The 22018-nt window shown below is 38.8% G+C and overlaps 1 protein-coding gene across 1 annotated transcript in view; it reads left to right on the forward strand.

Moving 5' to 3' along the window:
- Dennd1b (DENN domain containing 1B) overlaps positions 1 to 22018 on the forward strand; it is a 204839-nt gene that overhangs the window by 157864 nt on the left and 24957 nt on the right. The window contains exons 16-17 of the mRNA XM_051147519.1: positions 16216 to 16306; positions 21559 to 21599. Coding sequence (XP_051003476.1) covers positions 16216 to 16306; positions 21559 to 21599 — 132 coding nt within the window. The remainder of the gene's footprint in view (positions 1 to 16215; positions 16307 to 21558; positions 21600 to 22018) is intronic.

Raw genomic sequence — 22018 nt, forward strand, 5'->3', positions numbered from 1 at the left:
ATTGGATGTGGAGTTGTTAAAAATCCTTTCCCATTCTGTAGGCTGCCTCTTTGTTCTCTGCCTTACAGAAGCTGTTCAGTTTCATGAGGTCTCATTTATTAATTATTGATTTTAATGCCTGTGCTATGGTGTTCTGTTCAGAAAGTAACCTCCTGTGCCAATGTATTCAAGGCTGTTTATCCCCATTTTCTCTTTATCAAGTTCACAATGTCTGGTTTTATGTTGAGGTCTTTTATCCACTTGAATTTAAGTTTTATGCAGGATGATAAATGTGGATCTATTTGCATTCTATCTGCAGATAATCCAGTTTGACTAGAACTATTCATCAAATATGCTGCATTTTTTTCCAGTGTGTATCTCTGCCTTCTTTATCAAAAATCAGGTGTCCATAGGTGTGTGGATTTGTCTCTGGATCTACAATTTGATTCCACTGATTAATTTTTTTATGCCAGTACCATGCAGTTTTTATTACTATAGCTTTTTGGTACAACTTGGAATCAGAGATGCTGGTAACTCCAGCTGTTCTTTTGTTGTTCAGGATTGTTTTTACTTATCCTATTTTGTTACTGTTTTTCCCTATGAAGTTGAGAATTGTTCTTTCAAGGTCTGTAAAGAATTGTGTTGTAATTTTCATGGGCATTGCATTGAATCTGTAAAAGCCTTTGGGTAAGATGGCCTTTTTTACTATGTGAATCCTACCAATCCATGATCATGGGAGATATTTCCATTTTCTGATATCTTCTTGAATTTTCTTTTTTAATCCCAGCACTTGGGAGGCAGGGGCAGGTGGATCTCTATGAGTTCAAGGTCAGCCTGGTCTATGAAGTAAATCTAGGGCAGCTAGAGCTGTTACACAGAGTAACTCTGTCTCAAAAAACCATAAAAAAAGAATTATTTCTTAAAAGACTTGAAATCTTTTTCATACAAGTCTTTCACTTGTTTGGTAACAGTTACCCAAGATATTTTATATTATTTGAAGCTATTGTGAAAGGTGTTACTTCCCTGATTTCTTTTTCTCAGTCCATTTGTCATTTGTATAGATACTAATTTTTTTTAATTTGCCTTGTATCAAGTCACCTCACTGAAAGTGTTTATCAGCTGTAGGAGTGCTCTGGTGAAATTTTTAGGGTCACTTATATGCACTATCATATCATCTGCAGATAATAATATAATAAAATGATATTTTGACTTCTTTCTTTCATTTTTTATATTTCTTCGATTTCCTTCAGTTGTCTTATTGCTCTAGCTAAAACTTCAAGTACTATATTGAACAGATATGGAGAGAGTAGACAAACTTATTCCTGATATTAATAGATTTGTATTATTTGAATTTCTCTCCATTTAATTTGATGTTAGCTATCAGCTAGCTGTAAATAGCCTTTGTTATGTTTAGATATTTTCCTTGTATTCCTGGTCTTCCTAGGACTTTTATCATGAAGGGGTATTGAATTTTGTCAAAGGCCTTTTCTGCATCTAATGATAAGATTGTGTGGTTTTTGTCTCTCAGTTTGTATGTATGATGGATTATATTTACTGATCTTCATATATTGGACAGTCCTTGCATCTCTGGGATGAAACCTACTTGATAATTGTGGATGTTTTTAAAATATTCTAGGATTCAGTTTGTGGGTATTTTATTGAGTATTTCTGCATCTTTGTTCATAAGGGAAATGGGACTGTAATTCTCCTTCTTTATTGAATATTTGTGTGATTTGGGTATCCGCGTGACTGTGGCCTCATAAAATGAACTGCACAATCTTTCTTTTGTTTCTATTTTGTGGAATAATTTGAGGAGTATTGGTGTTAACACTTCTTTGTAACTCTGCTAGAATTAACTGGCCCAAGGCATTTTTATTTTGGTTGAGAGACTTTAATGACTGCTTTTATTTCTTAGTGGTCATGTCTACTTAAATGGTACATCTAGTCTTGATTTAACTTTGGTAAATGATATTTATTGTGACAAATATTATTTCAATTTTGTGGAGTATGTTATGATTTCCTTGGTGTCTATTGTTATGTACCATTTTTGTTTGTTTATTTCTGATTTTGTTAATTTGGATTCTCTCTCTCTCTCTCTTTCTCTCTCTCTCTCTCTCTCTCTCTCTCTCTCTCTCTCTCTCTCTCTCTCTCTCTCTCTCTCTGTGTGTGTGTGTGTGTGTGTGTCTTTTAGTTAGTTGGGGTAAGGGTTTGCCTAGCTTGTTGATTTTTCTCAAAGAACCAACTTACTTTTTATTTCATTGATTTTTCTGTATTATTCTCTTTCTTTCTATTTTATTGATTTCAGACCTCAGTTTGAGTATGTCTTGCCGTCCACTCCTCTTGGATGTGCTTGTTTCTTTTTGTTCAGCAGCTTATAGGTGTTCTGTTAAGTTGCTAGTATGAGATCTCTCCAATTTTTTAATAAGGCACTTAGTGTTATACACTTTTTTATTAGTACTGCTTTCATGGTGTATTTTATATTAATTTTCATTGTATTCTAGAAGGCCTTTAATTTTTTTCTTTATTTCTGTTTTGACTAATTTTTCCCTCAGTAGAGAGTTGTTTAGTTTCCATGAGCTTGTACGCTGTTGTTGATGATATCCAGCTTCAGCGCGTGGTCGTCTGAGAGGATGTGTGGAGTTATGTCAGTTCCCTTGTATTTGTTGAGACTTGATTTGTGTCTGAATATGTGGTCAATTTTGGAGGAAGCTCAAGAGGTTTAGAGAAGAAGATATATTCTTTTGCGATTAGTGAAATGTTCTTTAAACATCTTTTAGGTCCATTTGGTTTATAGTGTCTGTTAGCTCCAGTGTTTCATTGTTTAGTTTTTGTCTGGATGACCTGACTGTTGGTGAATATGGGGTATTGAAGTTTCCCACTATCAGTGGGTAAATGTCAATATATGACTTAAATTGTACCAGCATTTCTTTTATAAATGTGTGTGCCCTTATGTTTGGGGCATAGATGTAAAGATTTGAGTTGTCATCTTGGTGGATTTATTTATTTTTAATATATTATGAGTTACCCTAAAATTAAGAGCAATTTGATTAAAATGTTTGCCCATAGTTTTTTTACTCAGAATGTTGCCTGTGGTCAGTGCTAAGTAACACAGAGGAAAATTTATCTGTAACACTTTTTAAAATATATGGTGAATTCAAATTTAAAATATTTATAAACTACTGTGTTAACCACCATAAAGGATAAATGGTAATTTTTTTATTAGTAAGTAAGATTACTGCTTCAATAAAGAAAACCTCAGTATCATCTAAGAGGAAAGAAAATCACAGATAATATGCACTAAATAAATATGTAAATAATTGAATTACATTAAAAAATCTTGGTAACATCCAACCACAAAAAATTAGTCATCCTACTTTTTAGTAATATACAATTCTCTGAAATTGTTACTATTGGAAGAGCATCCATTTGTCATATTTATCTCTTTGGTGTATTTATTTCTCTTAGTTCTTTTTGGTCTAAAGGGTAGTTCAAGCCTAATGTTTCAAGTTCCCATATAAAACACAAAATTTTTGGTTTTTGCCTCCTGTCTCTTACATTTTGCCAAATACTCTTGCTTGAGCCACAATGAGATATTTGACATGTATTCTGTGACGATCATGTAATGTCTTCATGCTACTGAGTCTAAATTATGACAGAGGATTAAAATATTGAGTAAATGAATTATGACATACAAGTAAATAAATTATGATTTAAGATATACTTTATAGTAGGTGCTCTTTGAATGCCTCTTTTAATCTTCTTTAAGCATATCTGATCTGGCTCCGCTCCTGAAGTTATAAAGCCAAACTCCAGCAGTTAAATGACTTGTGAGTAGTCAAGGCTGTGAGTTACACGCAGCGGGTCTAGGAAGCCAAGGATGTTTACTCTCCCTCTAAGAGTAACCCTCTGGTGAAGTAATGCCTGCGCGCTTAGTGGTGTCTCCTCTAAGCGCAGGGCTGATGCTTCCCACCTCAATCTTAAGGCATCCCTGGTGTCTTTTTTCTGTTTGGAACTCCCATTCTTTCATAAATCCTCTCCTCTTAGGAGTTTTGGATTTGTGCCATATTACATTTCTCCTTTTGTTTGACTTTTTTGAGTGATGGACTCTCTAATGATATGGATTATGGTTTATGTCTTAAATCCTTCTGTATCCTAATATCTAATATATAATATGCATTTAGCAGCTGAGGAGTAACTTTCTACTATATGGAATAGGCTTAAAATTTTTCTGACAATTTTAATATATAAGAAATCTGTGAAGTTGAGTATAGTAAAACTCATCAAAACTTGTAGTGCTATAGCATTATAAATTGGGGGATGTCTGCAGGTTTTTGTTCTGTCACATGTTAGGTAATGTGTTGAAATGGAAAATCTATATGATTCTTAGCTCTTTTCCCTGACTCTGTAAGCTGTTGGATAAAAGGAATGGGTCAGAAGTCAAATAGTTTCCTTTTATGTTAACTAGAGGTTTGAGGAGATTTTTAAAAAGCTTTTAACCTAAATAATATATTGTCATAACTCTCCATGTTCCTTATTGACCTTTGTCATGGCAGCTATTCCTGGTATGTGATTTGCAGCTACGAGCAGCACATGCATGACCAGCACTCATGGTTCTATACTTTTGCAGTATAGGTGACACTTGACATGGGAATGCATGAGAGACAGTAACACTGCACCAAGCATGCATTCCACAGTACTAAAAAGAATAAAACAGCAACCGAGGCAAAGGGAGATGCTGGCTTGGATGCAGAAGAATTCACAGGGCAGGTAGCATACCAGAACAAAAGATGCATCTCCCTCATCCTTTGCTAGCTGATTTCAAGTAGCACTCAAAAATGTGTTCTTCAAAATGTGCAGTCAGAGTCCTAGAGAGTCTGTGAGACAGACAAGTTATTGACTCTTACCTCCAAAATTACTAATTCAGGTGCTGCCTTTAAAGCCCACTTTTAATGAAGTGTCATTAACAAGAGTGCTGTGCTCTTAGAGACAGTTACCGAAGTCTTCTCTCTTTGGTCCACCATTCCAAGGTGTATTTGAATGTTCCCTGTATGTTAGGCACTGTTCTGCGTGGGATGTCTCATGGAGCAAAGTAGGGATGAAGCTCTTCCATTCTTAGGGGGAGGGAGAAAGGCAACAAAACTAGTAAGTATGTACAGCTTAGAAAGCTGAAAGTACTGTGGAAGAATAAACAGAGCAGGACAAGACAGGGGAAATGGTACTAGCAGAAGCAAGGGTCATGGGCATGTACACACATGCTAACATACACACCCATGTCATCTGTGTCAGTGTCTTAAAATGATGTAGTCTGAGCATCCCTCAGTAGAATGTGGTATCTGAGCAGTGTCCCCCTGTTGGGCAACCAGAGGCAGAAGTACAAATAGAGTCAAGCTGCTTGTGTAATCCAGCTGAGAACTAATAGCAATAGAGACAAGACAATGGAATTTATAATGAGACTTAGCCAGGTGATACATTGTTTTGATGAGGAGGCAGGCCAATATTCCAAAAGTCTTAATATTAAGTATATTTGAGCAAGATTATCATAATGCTTTCTGAATCAAGAAACTGGACAGGTTCCGGTGTCACTTAAGTAAGCTGGGCGAGATTGTGCCTAAAAAGTTTCTTTCAAGAATTAAGTTTCAGAACTGCAGAATTCAACATAAGATATTGAGTTGGAAAACAGATAACAAGGCACAGGAGAAAGCTGGACTGAAGATAAAGCCCTGGGGTTCATCAGCAAATGGTAGTGCTTTTATAGCCATCAGATTGGCGACCAAGTGAGCTGAGCAGAGGGCAGAGATTAAGAAAGTAGCAAAGGAGGCTGCAGGAGGGAGAGCAGGTTAGCAGTGAGGTGGGCAGCATTCCGGAGAGAACTTGCTTTTATCAGCAAGTAAAGAATTTCAAGGAGGCCCAACTGCCAGATGTTGCTGGATTTAACCAAAGAAGGACTTGAGTACTGGGGCTAGAACCACAGAGAGGCTTTGCTGGCATGGAGGTGGAGATGGTGACCAAAGGCCTAATGGGAGAGGCCATGGAGGCCAGCCTGCCAGCTCCTCTGCATTTCTCTATGAGGAGCAACCGAGGTGGAAATAGGGCGGTGAGATCAGGGGAGAAAATAACAAGTTTTCCCTGTCCTGAGTACACCTTCCTTCTCCACTCGATCTTTTTCCTTTTGGTGAAATTAGAAAGCAAAATCATCTGCTTGACTCTAGGGAGCAGGGAAATGTCTGGACTTTAAAGTGGAAAGAATAGAAAAATAGATCAGGGGAAAATAGAATAGTTTGGCCCTATTCTGACCCTGGTTGACTTGAAGATTCTACATATGGCCTGAGGTTTGTTCTTCAGGTAGGTGGAGCGTTAGACTGACTGGACCCTGAGCACATTTTTGCTCTCACTGCAGCATGCTTACTTACTCTTGCAGTTACCTATTTGAAACCCACCTGCCCCCATCACTTCCTCACTGCCTTCAGTCTTGGCTCATGTATACTACCCTGACCACCCAACTCCTAACACTCACCTTTCTCCACTCTCCAACCTCCTCCAGTCTTTGTTTCTTTCTGTGCAACTCACGGTGTTTCTCTATCCTGTTGTCTCCTACTCCCTGGAGATAGTTAGGGATTACAGGTGTTCTATTTCTGCCTAATTCATTCCCTACTACCTTGCAGACGTTGGGCAAAGTGCAAGGACTATAAGGACTGTAGTAAATACTCCTTTAGGTAGTTCTTAATCGAGTGAATAAACTGCTTGCTCATGCTTTAGTTAACATACGCGGACACACTGAATGCTAGAAACTGTTGAATTTCTTTCTTGTCAGCTGCCATATGCATTTTGGAGGTAGCTTGTTTGTTGTGTATCTGTTCGTTTTAGTTATTAGCCTTGATAGTAAATTGCAGGTCTTTTCTAAGCTTGGCCACTAGTTATGCCATAGTAATCTAATTAGAGTTCTGGAATGTCACAGTGACCTCAGCACTCTAGCTTTACAATATCAAAAGCATAAGAATTCATATTCTCTCTCTCTCTCTCTCTCTCTCTCTCTCTCATTCTGTTTTTCCACATTTTAAATTTTCTTACTTTGGGATCTAAGCTGGCCTGCCTTATCCCTCTGTGTTAGTGCAGGCACTAAATTACCGCTTTCTGTGTAGTGGTGTTTCTAAATGTCTGGTATTTTAATTTAACTTGTTGTAACATGTTAGTGTCAATGTAAGTACGCTATGAAAGTTTACTAAGCATTTATAAGAAGAAATATTGAAGTTGTACTGCTTCTTAACATTTATCCCAAAGCCTTATATAGAAAGATGACTTAATTTATTTTCTGTGTGTGTTTTGCCTGCACGTATGTATGTACACCAATATGTGTCTGGTGCCCATGGAGTTCAGAAGAGGGCATCAGAGCTCCTGGAATTGGAGTTGTGTATGTCTGTGAGCAACCATGGAGGTGCTGGGAACCCAGATCCTCTGCAAGAACAGCAAGTAAACCTAGTTACTGAGCTGTCTCTCCAGCCCCAAGCTTCTAGTATATATTTTCCTCTCTTGTCCCTTTTATTGAAAATAGATTATTTTCTCAAATAATGTATTTTGGTTTCTCCCCCCTGCCCCCCACTTTACTCTTTCCACCTCCCCTTCCATCTGGATCCTTTCTGTCTTTCATTAGAAAAGAACAGGCTTCTAAGAGATAATAAAACATAAAAAAGTAAAATATTGTCAGGTCCAAAGAAAACTCCATTCCCACAGATTCTGGCACCCATTTCCCTATGTCAAAGGAGCCTTTTTTTTTTTTTTTTTTTTTTTTTTTACTATTGTCAGATCTAAATGGCTACCTGTGCTGCCTATTAGCACATGTTGGCCTCCAGATTTTCTCAGTGTCACAGTTCCTGTGACTCTTCTTAGCTTTTCTCTTCTCACCCTCTACCCTAACCCTCTGCAGCCCATGAGCTTCCCTTCCCCGTTCTGTTATAACTCCGGTATTTTTACTATGCTCACTCCTTTTCTTTTCTTTTCTTTTCTTTTCTTTTCTTTTCTTTTCTTTTCTTTTCTTTTCTTGGTCTTCCTCTCTTGGGTCCACTCTCTAGCCCTCTTCTCTTGGTCTCCTTTGCCCTGTCTCTCTTTGTCCACCTCTCTTGCCCCCACTTCTTCTCATGGCCCCATCCAGTTGTCTGGCCATGGTCAGTTTACTACTTTCTCTTTCTCTCTGTGCTGGACTCTTCCATATGTCTCAGACTGTACTCTCCCTCATATCGTAAAAACTTTCCTCTCAACTATACCTTAGAGTGGTCATGTCCTCAGTTTATACAAACATAGTAAGATAAAACAAGCTGTCACCACCAAATTGAACAACGTGCACCAATAAAAGGAAAAGAACCCAAGAGAAGGCACAAGAATCAGAGACTCACTTGTTTGCATGCTCAGGATGTTAACTGGAAGCCATACTTTATACCCAGAGGACTTGGCGCAGACCCTTTCAGGCCCTGAGCATGCTGTCTCGAACTTCGTTAGTCATGTAAATTTAGAGGATCTTGTTTCCTAGGTGTCCTCCACTCCCTCTGGCTCTTAAACTCTTTCTGCTTCTCTTCTTTAGGGTTCCTTGTGCTTTGAGGGGAGGGACTTGATGGAGATATCTCATCGAGGGCTGAGTATCGCAATGTCTCACTCCTCATAATGTCCTGCTGTGGGTCTCTGTATTTGTTCCCATGTGCTGCAGCAGGAAGCGTCTATGGTGATGGCTGAGCAAGGTGCTAACTAAGCTATGAGTGTATCATAATGTCGATCTGAGTCATTTTACATTTTATTGCTACTTTTTTTTTTTTTTAAAGAACAGTAGTAATTAGTTTTCCCTAGGCTATTTATTCTCAGGTTCTTGGTCACCCAAACAGTGTTGGGTATGGGATTGATCTTGTGGAGTGAACCTTGCCTCATATCAGATAGTGGTTGGCTGCCCCAACAAGCTTTGTGCCACCCCTGCACTGGCATTTCTTGCAGGCAAGACACCATTGTCCATCCAAGAGTTTGTGGTTGGATTAGTGTTTATATTTTTTTCCACAAAACCAACTTTTACTTATTTAAAGTTTTTTTTTTTTAACTAAGGACTTGTGATTCATTTGAAATGATATTTTTCTCCAGCTCTCAAGGCCTAAATTTTGCTAGGTCCATCATCCTAGTACTTGAAAGGTACATGCAAAGAGGTTCTAATAGAAGGTAAAAATGTGAAATGTGGTGTTTTCTTCCAGGGCAAAGGAATTTGGGTATATGGATCTGTTAGCTCCGGTGCTCCAGTGCCTGCAGCTCACATTCAGAATCAGAATGGGCACACCAGCACCGGGGAACACCGCCTCTTGCCTCCTCCTTGGTCTGCTGTCTTAGTCACTGTTCTATTGCTGTGAAGAAACACCATGACCAAGGTAACACTTACAAAAGAAAGCATTTAATTGAGGGCTTGCTTATAGTTTCAGAGATTTAGTGCTATCTTCATGGTGGGAAGCGTGTCAGAATGCAGACAGGTACTGGAGCAGTAATCTGATCCATATGGAGAGGGGGTGGGGAGGGAGAGGAGAGAAGAGAGAGAGAGAGAGAGAGAGAGAGAGAGAGAGAGAGAGAGAGAGAGAGAGAGAGAGAGACAGACAGACAGACAGACAGACAGACAGACAGACAGACACAGAGACAGAGACAGAGAGAGGCTGACTGGGCCCAGCATGGGCTTTTGAAACCTCAAAGCCCACCCCCAAAGACATACTTCTTCCAAGAAGGCCACACCTCCTAATCCTTCTAATCCTATCAAAGACTTTCATACACTGCTGACTAAGCATTCAAACATATGAGCATATGGGGCCATTCCTATTTAAACCACCAGACTTGCTAAGTAACTGCACCACTGACTGCTATCCCTAGCACAATGTTTTTTATGAGTTTATTTTTCCCAAAATAAAATGCTGTATTTTAAATATCAAAATCATGAAATCTAATTATTGACATCCTTATAATTTTGATAGGTTGGTTACTGTAGACATTAAAGGCATAGGAATGTTGATAATGACTTGTTTTAGATTTCTAGATTTGTTGTGGAAATACACCAAGTGGAGAGTGCAGTAAAACAGAGTATGCATTTATTTCTTAGAGCTGGCCAGCCGACCCTTCATTTCAAGTTTAATCTGGGAATCTGACCAGAACAATACTTTAAAAATATTTTTTTGGAAAAAAAGTTTGCCATGGTGTTTATTTTCTAAAATGTATTGTTTTTCAATTAATTGTATATTTAGTTGTATTTTGAAACTCAATATATTTTGGAGGTGTGTTTAGATTATAATATTATTATATCATTTTCCCTTTCTTTCTCTCTCTCCAAACCTTCCCAGATACCTGCGCTGTTCTTTTTTTTTCTTTCTTTCTTTTCTACTTATTTTTTTTATTAATTTATTCTTGTTACATCTCAATGGTTATCCCATCCCTTGTATCCTCCCATTCTTCCCTCCCTCCCATTTTCCCCTTATTCCCCTCCCCTATGACTGTTCCTGAGGGGGACCTCCTCCCCCTGTATATATGCTCATAGGGTATCAAGTCTCTTCCTGGGTATCTGCTGTCCTTCCTCTAAGTGCTACCAGGTCTCCCCCTCCAGGGGACATGGTCAAATGTGAGGCACCAGAGTATGTGAGAAAGTCATACCCCACTCTCCACTCAACTGTGGAGAATGTTCTGCCCATTGGCTAGATCTGGGTAGGGGTTTAAAGTTTACCACCTGTATTGTCCTTGGCTGGTGTCTTAGTTTGAGCAGGACCCCTGGGCCCAAATCTGCCTATCATAATGTTCTACTTGTAGGTTTCTAGGACCCTCTGGATCCTTCTACTTTGCTATTCTCCCATGCTTCTCTCATCTAGAGTCCCAATAGGATGTCCTCCCCTCTGTCCCAGTTTCCTGGTAAATGAGAAAATTTGCTCAACCATGTTCATAGCAGCCTTATTCATAATAGCCAGAACATGGAAACAGCCTAAGTGTCCCTCAGTAGAAGAATGGATAAAGAAACTGTGGTACATATACACTATGGAATTAGCTATTAAAAATAAGGAATTCCCGAAATTTGTAGATAAATGGATTGAGCTAGAAATGATCATAATGAGTGAGTTAACCCAGAGGCAGAAAGACTCTAATGGTATATACTCACTTATATCTGCATACTAGCCCAAGGGGCATGTCCCACGAAAACCTGCGCTGTTCTTTTGCAAATTTATGACCTCTTTCTTCATGCTGGGTTTTTGTGAATCATACTGTTTGCTGTAGTGAGTTTAAAGCTGTGATCACTTCACATTGAACCAGTTTCCTGTAAAGCAACTGGGTGAAGATTAGGAATGTTTAGATGGGGTTTAGTGGTACCAGCATCAAAGGAAGAGCAAGAAGCTCTTTCTGTGCTTCAGAATGTTTATGGTATATCCTGCCTCACTATGTCATGCCATGAGGGTTAACAAAATACAGTTCTTGTCATTATTAAAAATTTAGAATAGAATTAAATCCTTATCTTATGCCTAGCATTGTCTTGAGAACTGTGCATATACCAATTTGTATGCATGGGTGAGTGTGTTTGTCCATGTATGTGTATGTTTGTGAAGGCCAGAGGTCAACTTCAGATGGTCCTCAGAAACTAACTTCTTTTGATGATGCTATTGATAGTGATGGTGATGGTGTGTGTGTGTGTGTGTGTGTGTGTGTGTGTGTGTGTGCCTTTGCATGAGTACTGCACACACTGTTCACACATGTGCATGCACATGGAATTTTAAAAATATTTTTCCTTACCAAGGTGTCTCCTCAGGCCCATGTCATCATTTCATAATTAAAAAAAAAATTATAGAGTTCAGTGTGTCATCTTAAAATAAGCTTTCAAATTGCATTGCAAAGCTATTCATTCATTATTTCATGCTGTATCTGTCACTACTGTTGATAGCATTGCTTGTCGTTTATTATTAGCAGTAAAAAAAAAAAACAATTCCTTCAAAACTGTCTTTCAGTTATCTGAAAATACATGTTTGCTAAATAAAATATTCACTATAGCTCAAAGAATATATTATGGACTCATCTTTTCAATAGATATCAGTTGGGTTTTTGTTTTGCTGTGTGTGTGTGTGTGTGTGTGTGTGTGTGTGTGTGTGTGTGTGTGTGTGTGTGTGTTTTGTTTTGTTTTAGTTCAAAATTGTATGCAGCAGTACCTAAAACTGTTGTGTCACTTGCATACTATGAAAGGTGCAGAGATAGCCAAGTGGGATGACCACGAGTCACGCCCTTCTGGGAAGAAGGAAGAGCTGTCATTGACATATTCGTTATAAAGGAGCTCAGAGAACTGCTGGGTTCATCACACCTCTCCATTAATACCACTTTCTGTTTATGCCTGGGGCCAATGTTTGTATATCTGTGTTTATAATCTATATATGCATGTGAAAACATCCATTCACTCTGTGTACTTTGGGAAGTGTCTGACTGCCACTGACAGGGTGTTTGCAAAGTCAGTGATAGCACATGACATTTTACCAAGTGATTAATTTCTGTTGGCTCAACTCACTAGTTTAGTTACATAAACTAGTTACTCATGCTCAGAAGTGCAGAATCCCTAGATAGATTTGGGATTTATCTCTTTTTTCACTCAAACTATTCTACTCATTTAATAAAAATGAATGGATTATGTCTCATAAACAAAAAGGAAAACCTTTTAAAAAGTCTTATACTCTTAATCTTTTAGAGCAAATTAAGTCCTTTAAAAGGATGCTTTAGTTGGGTCTCTTTGCCAGTAATCTATAGTTTTAAATTCATCATTCTCCTTTCACCCTATATTTTAAAAGATGATTCTTAGTCCATGGAATTAGATCACTTCAGTTTGATTTATACTGCTGTACTAAAACATGTGCAAGTGAAAATTTACTTGTCTTTAACTGTCTTATTTTCAAATTAATCACTTACTGTATACAGTGAGGACACCAATGTTTTATTACTGACTTTGATCTCTAGATAAAATGTTGATACTGTATATTGATGTAATTATTTACCTTTAAAACCATGTAAAAATGTATGAACTTTAACATCTTTTGAACATTCTTTATCCCTTCTGCTGCATTTCATTTAGGCTGTGTGTCTGGTCCGTTTGCATGGGTCAATAGCAGAGTAAGGCACTGTGTGTTCCAACCAGCACCAAACCATAGCAATAGCTATAAGTGTATGCCCGGCATTGAGGATGGTATTGAAGATGCATACATGTACAACACAGATGCCTGGCTCTCCGGAAACTCACAGTTAAGACTGGAAATGCACTGTCAAAAAGATAACAGACTCTATTGCTTAGCGGTTTTGTGAGTATTATGTTAGTTAGCTCTCACAACACATAGTAAGGTTTAATTGTTGGAGAAACAGAATCTTAGAGGTAAGAAGTAGCCAGAGATTTAAGGCCAGTTACATAGCAGAGTTAGGATGCTGCTTTCACATGGCGATGCTGCACATCTCTACCACAGGATGCTACACCAAGGAAGGCAGAAAAGGGGTGCTCTGCTCTCTTTCAGAGTGCCAGAAGATTTTGAGAGTAACCCAAGATATGGAAAAAGCCAAGAACTACCATTTTAGGTTTTGTCTGTTTAGATCTTATACTATTGGTTTAAAAAAAAAAAAAGAAAAAAATATATATGATAATAAAAAGTAACTACACTTCATTTGCCATTGTTCCTTAATTTTCCCTGTCAAAGATTTTCTTAAAAGTTGTATATTATAGCTGGGGAAACCTACATATAATTGTGAAGTGTTCTCAATGAATTTTCCTGTTTCATGTCTACCAATAGAACAATTGTGCACTGTGTGAGATTCTTTTTAAGTTAGGCTACTTAATTTTAATTCAGTTAAATTTACATTTCTGACATTAAAATTGTAGTAAGGGTTAATTTCAGAATGAATATTAAAATCCCATGTGACTATTTGTATCTTCAAAAAAAAAAAGCATTTAAAAATTTCATGCTATGAAAGATGGATGGGAGCCTTAGAGGCCATTCACTGTCATAATTAACACAACAACTATCAATAAGTAAACAAGTACCAGCCGTGCGTGTATATCCAATATATTATTGATATTCACCCAGCAATTATTATATGTACTCAGTATCATAAGTATCTCAGTACTTAAAGGCCTCTATGTACTGCCCTCACGTGAACAGATCTGTGCTGTCCAGAGTATCTGCATCTTGAAAAGGATGTCCAGCGGCCTATGGAGGTTGTATTTCTCACTGCAGTCTGCTCTGGAGGGAAAGGACAATGGAAACTATTATTTAAAAGGGCCTTAAACAAGGCATAGCAATATGTGTTTACTTTAATATTTATACTATTAGTCTTAATTCTGATCCTTCAACCAACAATTCATAACCTGCAAGTTATGAAAACAGTATTTATTTTATTATTAAATTGTTAGAATTTCTTGGTGCTTGGTTATGCTTAAGGGCATCATAGTTAGACAAGGAATATTTTTTGGTTAACATTAATGTTATCAGGGGCTACTGAGTGGACTTCAAGCACATGTCCACTGCTGCACTTGATGGTTAGTGCATTGAGAACCTGTGCTAGGTACGTGTGACTGAATTGACAAACTACCTTCACCGAGCACCTACTCCGCAGTGTTTGAAAATGTGTGTGTGCCTATGTGTGTGTGTGCATTTCTGTGAGAGAATGTGCCGTTAATATTTTTATATGGGCAACTTTAAATTTTTTATTTTTGAGATTATAATATAATTACATTTCTCCTTTTTCTTTCCTCCCTCCGAATCCTCCCATATACACCTACCTACCCTCTTTCAAATTTGTGGCCTCTTTATTTCACTGTTAGTGTATGCACATATATATATGTATATGTATATACACACACATATATATTCTTAAATATAATGTGCTCAGCGTTTATAATGTTACTTGTATGAGTGTTTTCAGGGCTACCTTTTGGCACTGAGCAACCAACTGAGGTACTCTTCCTTGAGAAGACCACCTCTCTCACTCCCAGCTTTACTCTGTTGCCTGTAGTTCTTTGTGTAGAATTGGGGCTTCTTTGGCTTTTTTCCATCCACTTTTGCATGTCTATTGTTAACATTCTTGTTCAACCCATGTTTAGGGCAGTTCTGTTGGTGAGACTTTGTGGGTGTAGCTTCTGATATTACTAAGGAGACACAGTCTCACTGCAAACTCTCTGATCCTCTGACTCCTACAATCTTTCTGCCTGCCTCTGCTGCAACATTCCCTGAGCCTTAGGTGTGAGAGTGTCTGGTAGATGTATCCATTGGCTGGGCTCCACAGCTCTGCATTTTGTTTGGTTGTCGTTTTCTGTACTGATTCCCATCTGCTGAAAAGAGAGGTTTCCTTATGAGGGGTGAGGACTCCGCGTATCTGTGGTCATGAGGACAAGCGTTTAGAGACTGTTGTTAGCGACTGTGCTGGCTTAGTAACTCAGTGGTTGTGGGTTCTCCTCCTAGACCCATGCCTTTACTAGCACTGGTAGTTTGCTAGGTTTCCAGTACTAGGCATGGCTTCTGTTCCATTGAGTGGGCTTTAACAATCAGAGACTGTTGGTTACATAGTGTGTGTGCCACTACTACACCTTAGGCTTACTGTGCCATGCTCATGGCTGCTGTGGTTCTTAGACATCAGACCTGGCTGAGACTGGCTGTGCTTCCCCTGGGAAGCTTCTGTGGTGCCTTCTGATACCATGAGAGCAAGTCCTCAGGGAGGTTTTCAGGTTTCTTCCAGATCAGGGGCCTCTTGGCTCTGTTTTTGAAGTGCATGGCATCTTCAGCACTAAGGACTTACCTTCCACCTTTGGAGGTGACAAAAGGCAATTGCAGTAGGTTGTAAGTTCTGAGTCTCTTGGACAGCCCTGGCCAACACCTAAAAGAAGGCTTCTCATGACTGGTGCTGGGGTTTTTATTAGGTGGTCTTTGGCTCTTGGTGGAAACATTGTCAGACCAGATGAGAAAATTGTATTAAACACACACACACACACACACACACACACACACACACACACACACACACACACACACACAGAAAGAGAGAGAGAGAGAGAGAGAGAGAGAGAGAGAATTATATGTATTACATGGTTTTCTTTTAGGTAAATTATTAGTATAACTTCTATTCTATTTTAGACATGGTTATTATTTTACCTAATTTCCTCATTTTTTATATTTATGGGTACTTTTTAATGTTATAAAACAAATGAAAAATATAACATCTGAAACTTTTAAATTTCAGTTTATTGATGGTCGACTGGCAAAGCTTAATGCAGGAAGGGGTTTCTCTGATATATTCGAAGACGAGATCACTTCGGGTGGCTTCTGTGGAGGTAAAGACAATTTTGTGTGTGATTATCCATTTTCTAGGCAACATCTGAATTTTATGTCTGTCTCTTATATCTGTATTTTATAAACACTTATTTCCTCCTAAGTACATAATGTTTTATGTCCAATTTTCATCTTATATAAGCTGTGCTATGGCCTCATTTTTGTAATATTATCAAGACAGGAAGGTTGTCCCATAAATTGGTAGTTATGGTCTCTAATAATCTCTTCGTATTACTGAAAATAGATAACAGAAACCCAAGTAACTTAAGTTCTTTACCCTTTCCCATGGAACGGTAGTTTCTGCAAGAAAGTGATGAGTGCTGGGTGTGACTGAGACTCTGGTGGAAATAGCGTGCACTGCAGTGGGCACAGCAGAAATCCCGGAGTGCCCGTGTGCATTCTCCAAGTTTCAGTAAGTGTTATGTAGGGATCTTTACAACTCTTAATCTATAGATACTGTAGGAGTAGCAAAGTTTTACATTTAACACTTCTCAACTAGAATGTCTTGCAAAGGTCAATATCCAGTGTTGTGATTATCTAGGAAGGAGTGAGTTATGAGCTGACACGCTGTCAGCGATGCTCTGCTGTACACCCCTGCCATGCAGAGAGCTTTCCTTCAGTCCTCTGTGTCTGTTTAGCAGGACAGCTGAGCACACACTGTGCCCTGCTCTGTATCTTGTGAGAGCTAAGCGAACAACATGTCTGACCTCTCTGTCTTGGTATGTTCATTTTGACCTCTTTGCTGGCTTGCTTTGAGAGCCAGGTATTAGTCTATGTTTGAATAAGTAGTCACTAGAATTGAGGACGTGGAAAGTAATAATATCTGCCATAAAGCATAGAAATAAATGAGTGAAGAGATTTGCTCATTCCGAGAAGAGCAGTGAGCCTGGCCACACTGAGCTGGGGAAAGTTGGCCTGTCTGACTCAGCACGGAGCTGAATGTGCCTGCATTCAGCTCCCAGTCCTCAGCGCATGGGCAGAAATTCAGCTTCAATGGAACTTTTGTGTTAAAATGACGCCTTTTCACTTTTCAACTCAGACAAGCAAAATATTGTCAGCTTATGGACAAATTGCTTGAGGCATCTACTCAGTATTTACATAACTGCTGTCTCATTATCTTTATGACCCGTGGGGCTGGTAGCTTTTGTAGAATTGAAGATGACATCTTGTGACAGTAATAGGGTAGAGCTGTGATCCTTTTGTACAGTTAAATTCTGTAGTAATAACCACTAGTCCAGAAACCACAGAAATAAAGGAGAGATGCAGGGTCACCAGTACATAAGGATAGCTAGTTTATTTTATGTTTATTAGTGAGTAGTGTCGTATGCACTAAGAATAGTAGTGTGATAGTGCATACGAAGGCTATTCATAGTCCATCAGAGCAGGCTGTAATACTTGGTCAGCATCTGACTTGGAAAGTTCTCACTTAATCCCAGCTACTTATTAATTAGTATTGTAACTAAAATGATTCCCAACTCCCAGCTCTGATCTGCAGGAGCCACTTCCACAGTATCAATCTCAGAGTATCAGAGAGTGTTTTTAAGAGTATGCCAGTCAAGTGTCGTTTTTATTTATATTTTAAATTGTCTTAGAAATACACAGAGAATGTTCTTAGGGAAAAAATGCTTGATTCATTAGGATTTGAAATTGAAAAGATATTAGGAGCTCATCATTTTTCTTCCTTTTTATCTGGTGTTGTTTTGCCTCTTGTTTAGGAAAGACATTGCATTCCTTTATAAGGCAACTCCACTTGAACTTTTTATGTTTAAGTATATTTTAGGAATCATCTATGGCAGTAGGTTTCCCTATGGCGTTTTCAGAAGTCTCTAGTCTAAGTTATTTCTCCCATGCTCCTTCCTCTCCCTGCTCTCTAATTCACACCCCACTTAACCCTTCCCTTTGCCCTCCCTCTCCTCCCCACATGGATTCTCACCCTCCCTCCCTGGATACCCACTCATCCAGCCCTTACTACTCTCCGGACTTAGATTCTTTTCAGAGCCCCAAGTCTAAGCCCCGCTTTGCTTTAGAAGGTAACCACTTTTGAAACCAGGCAAGGGGAGGGCCTGTTTAACTTTATCTGTTTTGTTCCATTATTAAGCAGTCCTAGAGGTGGCATTTCGGCATTGACGAAACAATGACCCAGGATTTAAAATGCCTGATTCTTACATTTGCTGGCTGCTAATGGGGCTAGTAATTCATGGGATGGCCCTTCACCCTTAGAGGTCCAGGCCACAGCCAGAGAGCTCGTCTGTCTCAGTGGTACTGCCTGTTTTGCATACTTTACAGTGGGGAGATACAGCCCAGACAATATACAGTAGATGAAAATATCTCATGACCTATAAAAATCTGAATATGAACTTATACCTCATAATTTTAAGTAATATATTTAACTTCCTTCTATAGCTGCCATGGGATTTTTACCACATAACTGTTTTTTGTTTGTAGTTAATATGTTAGGTTTTTTTTTTCTGTGTTGACCATTTTTTTTTTTAATCTTAGGTTGTTACCATACTGTTCTGTTTTTACTTCTGCTTTCTTAAATTCATTTTTGAGAAACAAACACCATATGTTGTAATTGTAAGTAGGTGTACAACTCCTAAATGAATACTTTCTATGCAGTCATTATAATGCTCTTTTTATTTTTTAAACTCTACTTTATTTGGGCTGTTTGGGCCTCAACTCCCTTCCAACCTCCCAACCCTACGTAGGAGAGAGAAGATTACGGGGGAGAAGGGGCCCTTTTACTTCTCAGGCTATTTAGGGTCAAAGGGTCTTTGGGTCTACACCAATCTCCGTCAACAGCAGATTCAGCCAGCAGTCTCCTGCAAGCTGCTGCGCCTCGAAGCATTTCTCTCCTGCCTGGTCCAAACTGACACAGCGTCCATCTCTGGTCTCTTCAAACTGCTACAAGCCACTCCCAAATTCTCTCTGAGAGCTCATTTATACCCTCAGAGCCCCAGACCACGCCCCTCTCCATGCTGCAGGAGGAAGGCCTTACCAGCTGGCAAAAGCCACGCCCCTCATGAGACAATTGACAGCTGTGGACAAACTAAAACTCAAACTGAAATCCCACACTTGGGATTAAAACAAAAACATATTTACATAATCTAACTCAGTTTATATAGGAACGAAACTTCCTTGTAAGCCATATGTGAGGAAGAATTAGCAGGCAGGAACTGAGGGAAGCGGTGCGCGCCAGTGATCTCAGCTCTTGGGAGGCGGAAGCAGGAAGACCAGGAGCCAATGACCTTCCTCAATTTGTAATGAGTTTGAGATCAGCTTGGGCTAGATTGGATCCTGTCTCAAAGGTTAAAAAAAGAAGGTAAAGAATATCTAAATGAAAGATGTGTTTTTGTTGTTAGTAAATTAAAATTCACTTAAAAATAAATTGATAGGATATATATATATATATCCATTTTATAATGGAAATACACATCTGAATCTTTGAGGGTCAATCATAATGTTGTTTGACCCTGGATTTTCTTCTCTACTAAAAAGGAACAAATGCAACAAGCTAGAGATCTTTATTTCAATAAAGTAGTTTCTTGGCTTCTCTTTTAAGTGAGGGAAAGATGTAAAGGATAAAATTAATTCAGAACCAGACACTTTTCAGTGCCCAGTTTTTGTTAATGTTTCAAAAATAGCAAGAAACTCCTAGGCTGAGGAATGGGATTCAATTTTGAGTTTTGCTGACTATGTCAGACAAGCCATTCTAGCACTGGCTCATAGCAGCAAGGTGATGGCTGTGTTTGCACTAGTTACCTTTATAATTTTGTGGATTATTTAAGCATTGTAAAAATTTAAAAAGTAGTTTAAAATCGTAACTGGAATCAGTTGGCATGAATGACTATGCCAGATGTACATTTCTTTCTTTTTCTAAGTGTGTGTGTGTGTGTGTGTGTGTGTGTTTTGGCTGCATGTGTGTATGTGCACCACATTCTTGCTTGTATCCATAGAGGCCAGAAGAAGCTGTTAGATCCTTGGATTTACATTGTAGGTAGCTCTGAGTCACCATGTGGGTACTGGCAATTGATCCTGGATTTGCTGCATGAACAAGCATTGTTAGCTGCTCAGACATCTCTTCAGCACCAAATGTGTTTTTCTTTTGGTTAATAATATCATTTCATTGACCAAATAATGTTATCTATAAGTGAATGTGTTTTAACAGTTTTGGGAGCATGTTTGTATAGCTCTGGGGTCTGGGTGCATACCATACCTGTGGATGAGGAGGCCAAAAGAAACCCTTTGGCATTATTGCTCACTTAACATACACCTTAGATTTTGAGACAGGGTCTTTCCGTGGCCGGTGTCTTGCAGAGGAACATGCCTGTGTCTACACCTCATCACTAGAATTATGTGTGTGTGTGCCACCACACCTCGCTTTTTTATTGGGAACAAACTCAGGTCCTCATGTTTGCACAGCGAGTATTTTACCCAGTGAGCATCTGCCCGGCCTGAACTGTCAGATCTCGTTAGAAGTGATTTTGTTAGACCAGCTTGTTCATATTCATGACATTTCCTTTCTTCATATTTCCTTCCAGAGATATCTTTTACATTTAGAAAGTTAGAAAATATTTCCAGACACAAAACTGTCATTTAATTACATTAAAATACAAGTACCAGGGCTGGAGAGATGGCTCAGAGGTTAAGAGCACTATCTGATTTTCCAGAGGTTCTGAGTTCAATTCCCAGCAACCACATGGTGGCTCACAACCATCTGTATTGGGGTCTGCTGACTTCTTCTGACACGTAGGCATACATGCAGAGAGAGCACTCATGTATGTAAAATATTAATCTAAAAATATAAAAGTACCTATTAGTGTGCATTACTATTTAAAAATACAAAACAATCTTTTTTTGTCCTCAAGGTTCTCTGCATTTCCAAGTTTCCCTTTTCCTTCATTCCTCTTCATACTTGAAATGTTTTAAGTGAACTTAACTGTGTAAAACATATTTTTTCAAACAATAGACATAAAACATTGAAAAAAAATTTTAAATGCACGAACATGTTGAATTTCAAAAGGTTATATTTTCCACTGAGAAGCAAGTATTAAAATGAGAGAACGTAGGGAAGCATGTATGTACATGCGAATGAAGAGCAGTGCTTGCGAGGCGCAAGTGCTGAGGCTTTGTGCGGTGCACTCACTCTAGGAAAGTGTCCACGGTGCTGCTGTGCTACTGCCTCTGCACACGCTGTGGCTTCTAGCGTCGCCGTTTAGCAGCTGTCCTGGCATCTCATTTTTCTATGTTCCAGGGAGCCCGAAGTCGTATCAACAGTGGGTGCACACAGTCAAGGTAAGCATATGCCTTTTCTTCCTTTTTCAGTCTAGAAAGTGCAGAGGAATGTTCAGAGAAAGTATTCTGGCTACATTTAACACTTTAATGTGACATGTGCATATTTTACCACACTTTAAATATTTTTTGTTTATACTTTGTTGATAATTGTAAAGGAAATTGAAAACGAAAATGTTTACTTCAGAAGTAAAAGTCTTATTCAAAGCCAGCGTTTGCCTGTGTTTTGTACTAAACTTCAGGACACCAATGTGACAATGTGACACAATCAGGAAGAGGGAACCTCAACTGAGGAAATACCTCTACCATATTGGCCTGTGGGCGTGGCTGTGTGACACTGCCCACTGTGGGCACTGCTACCCTGAGGAGGTGGTCCTGGCAGGTTGAGGAAGGGCAGCTGAGTATGAGCTTGGAAGGGAGCC

Source organism: Acomys russatus, chromosome 6, assembly GCF_903995435.1.
Source record: "Acomys russatus chromosome 6, mAcoRus1.1, whole genome shotgun sequence".
Classification (NCBI taxonomy): Eukaryota; Metazoa; Chordata; class Mammalia; order Rodentia; family Muridae; genus Acomys; species Acomys russatus.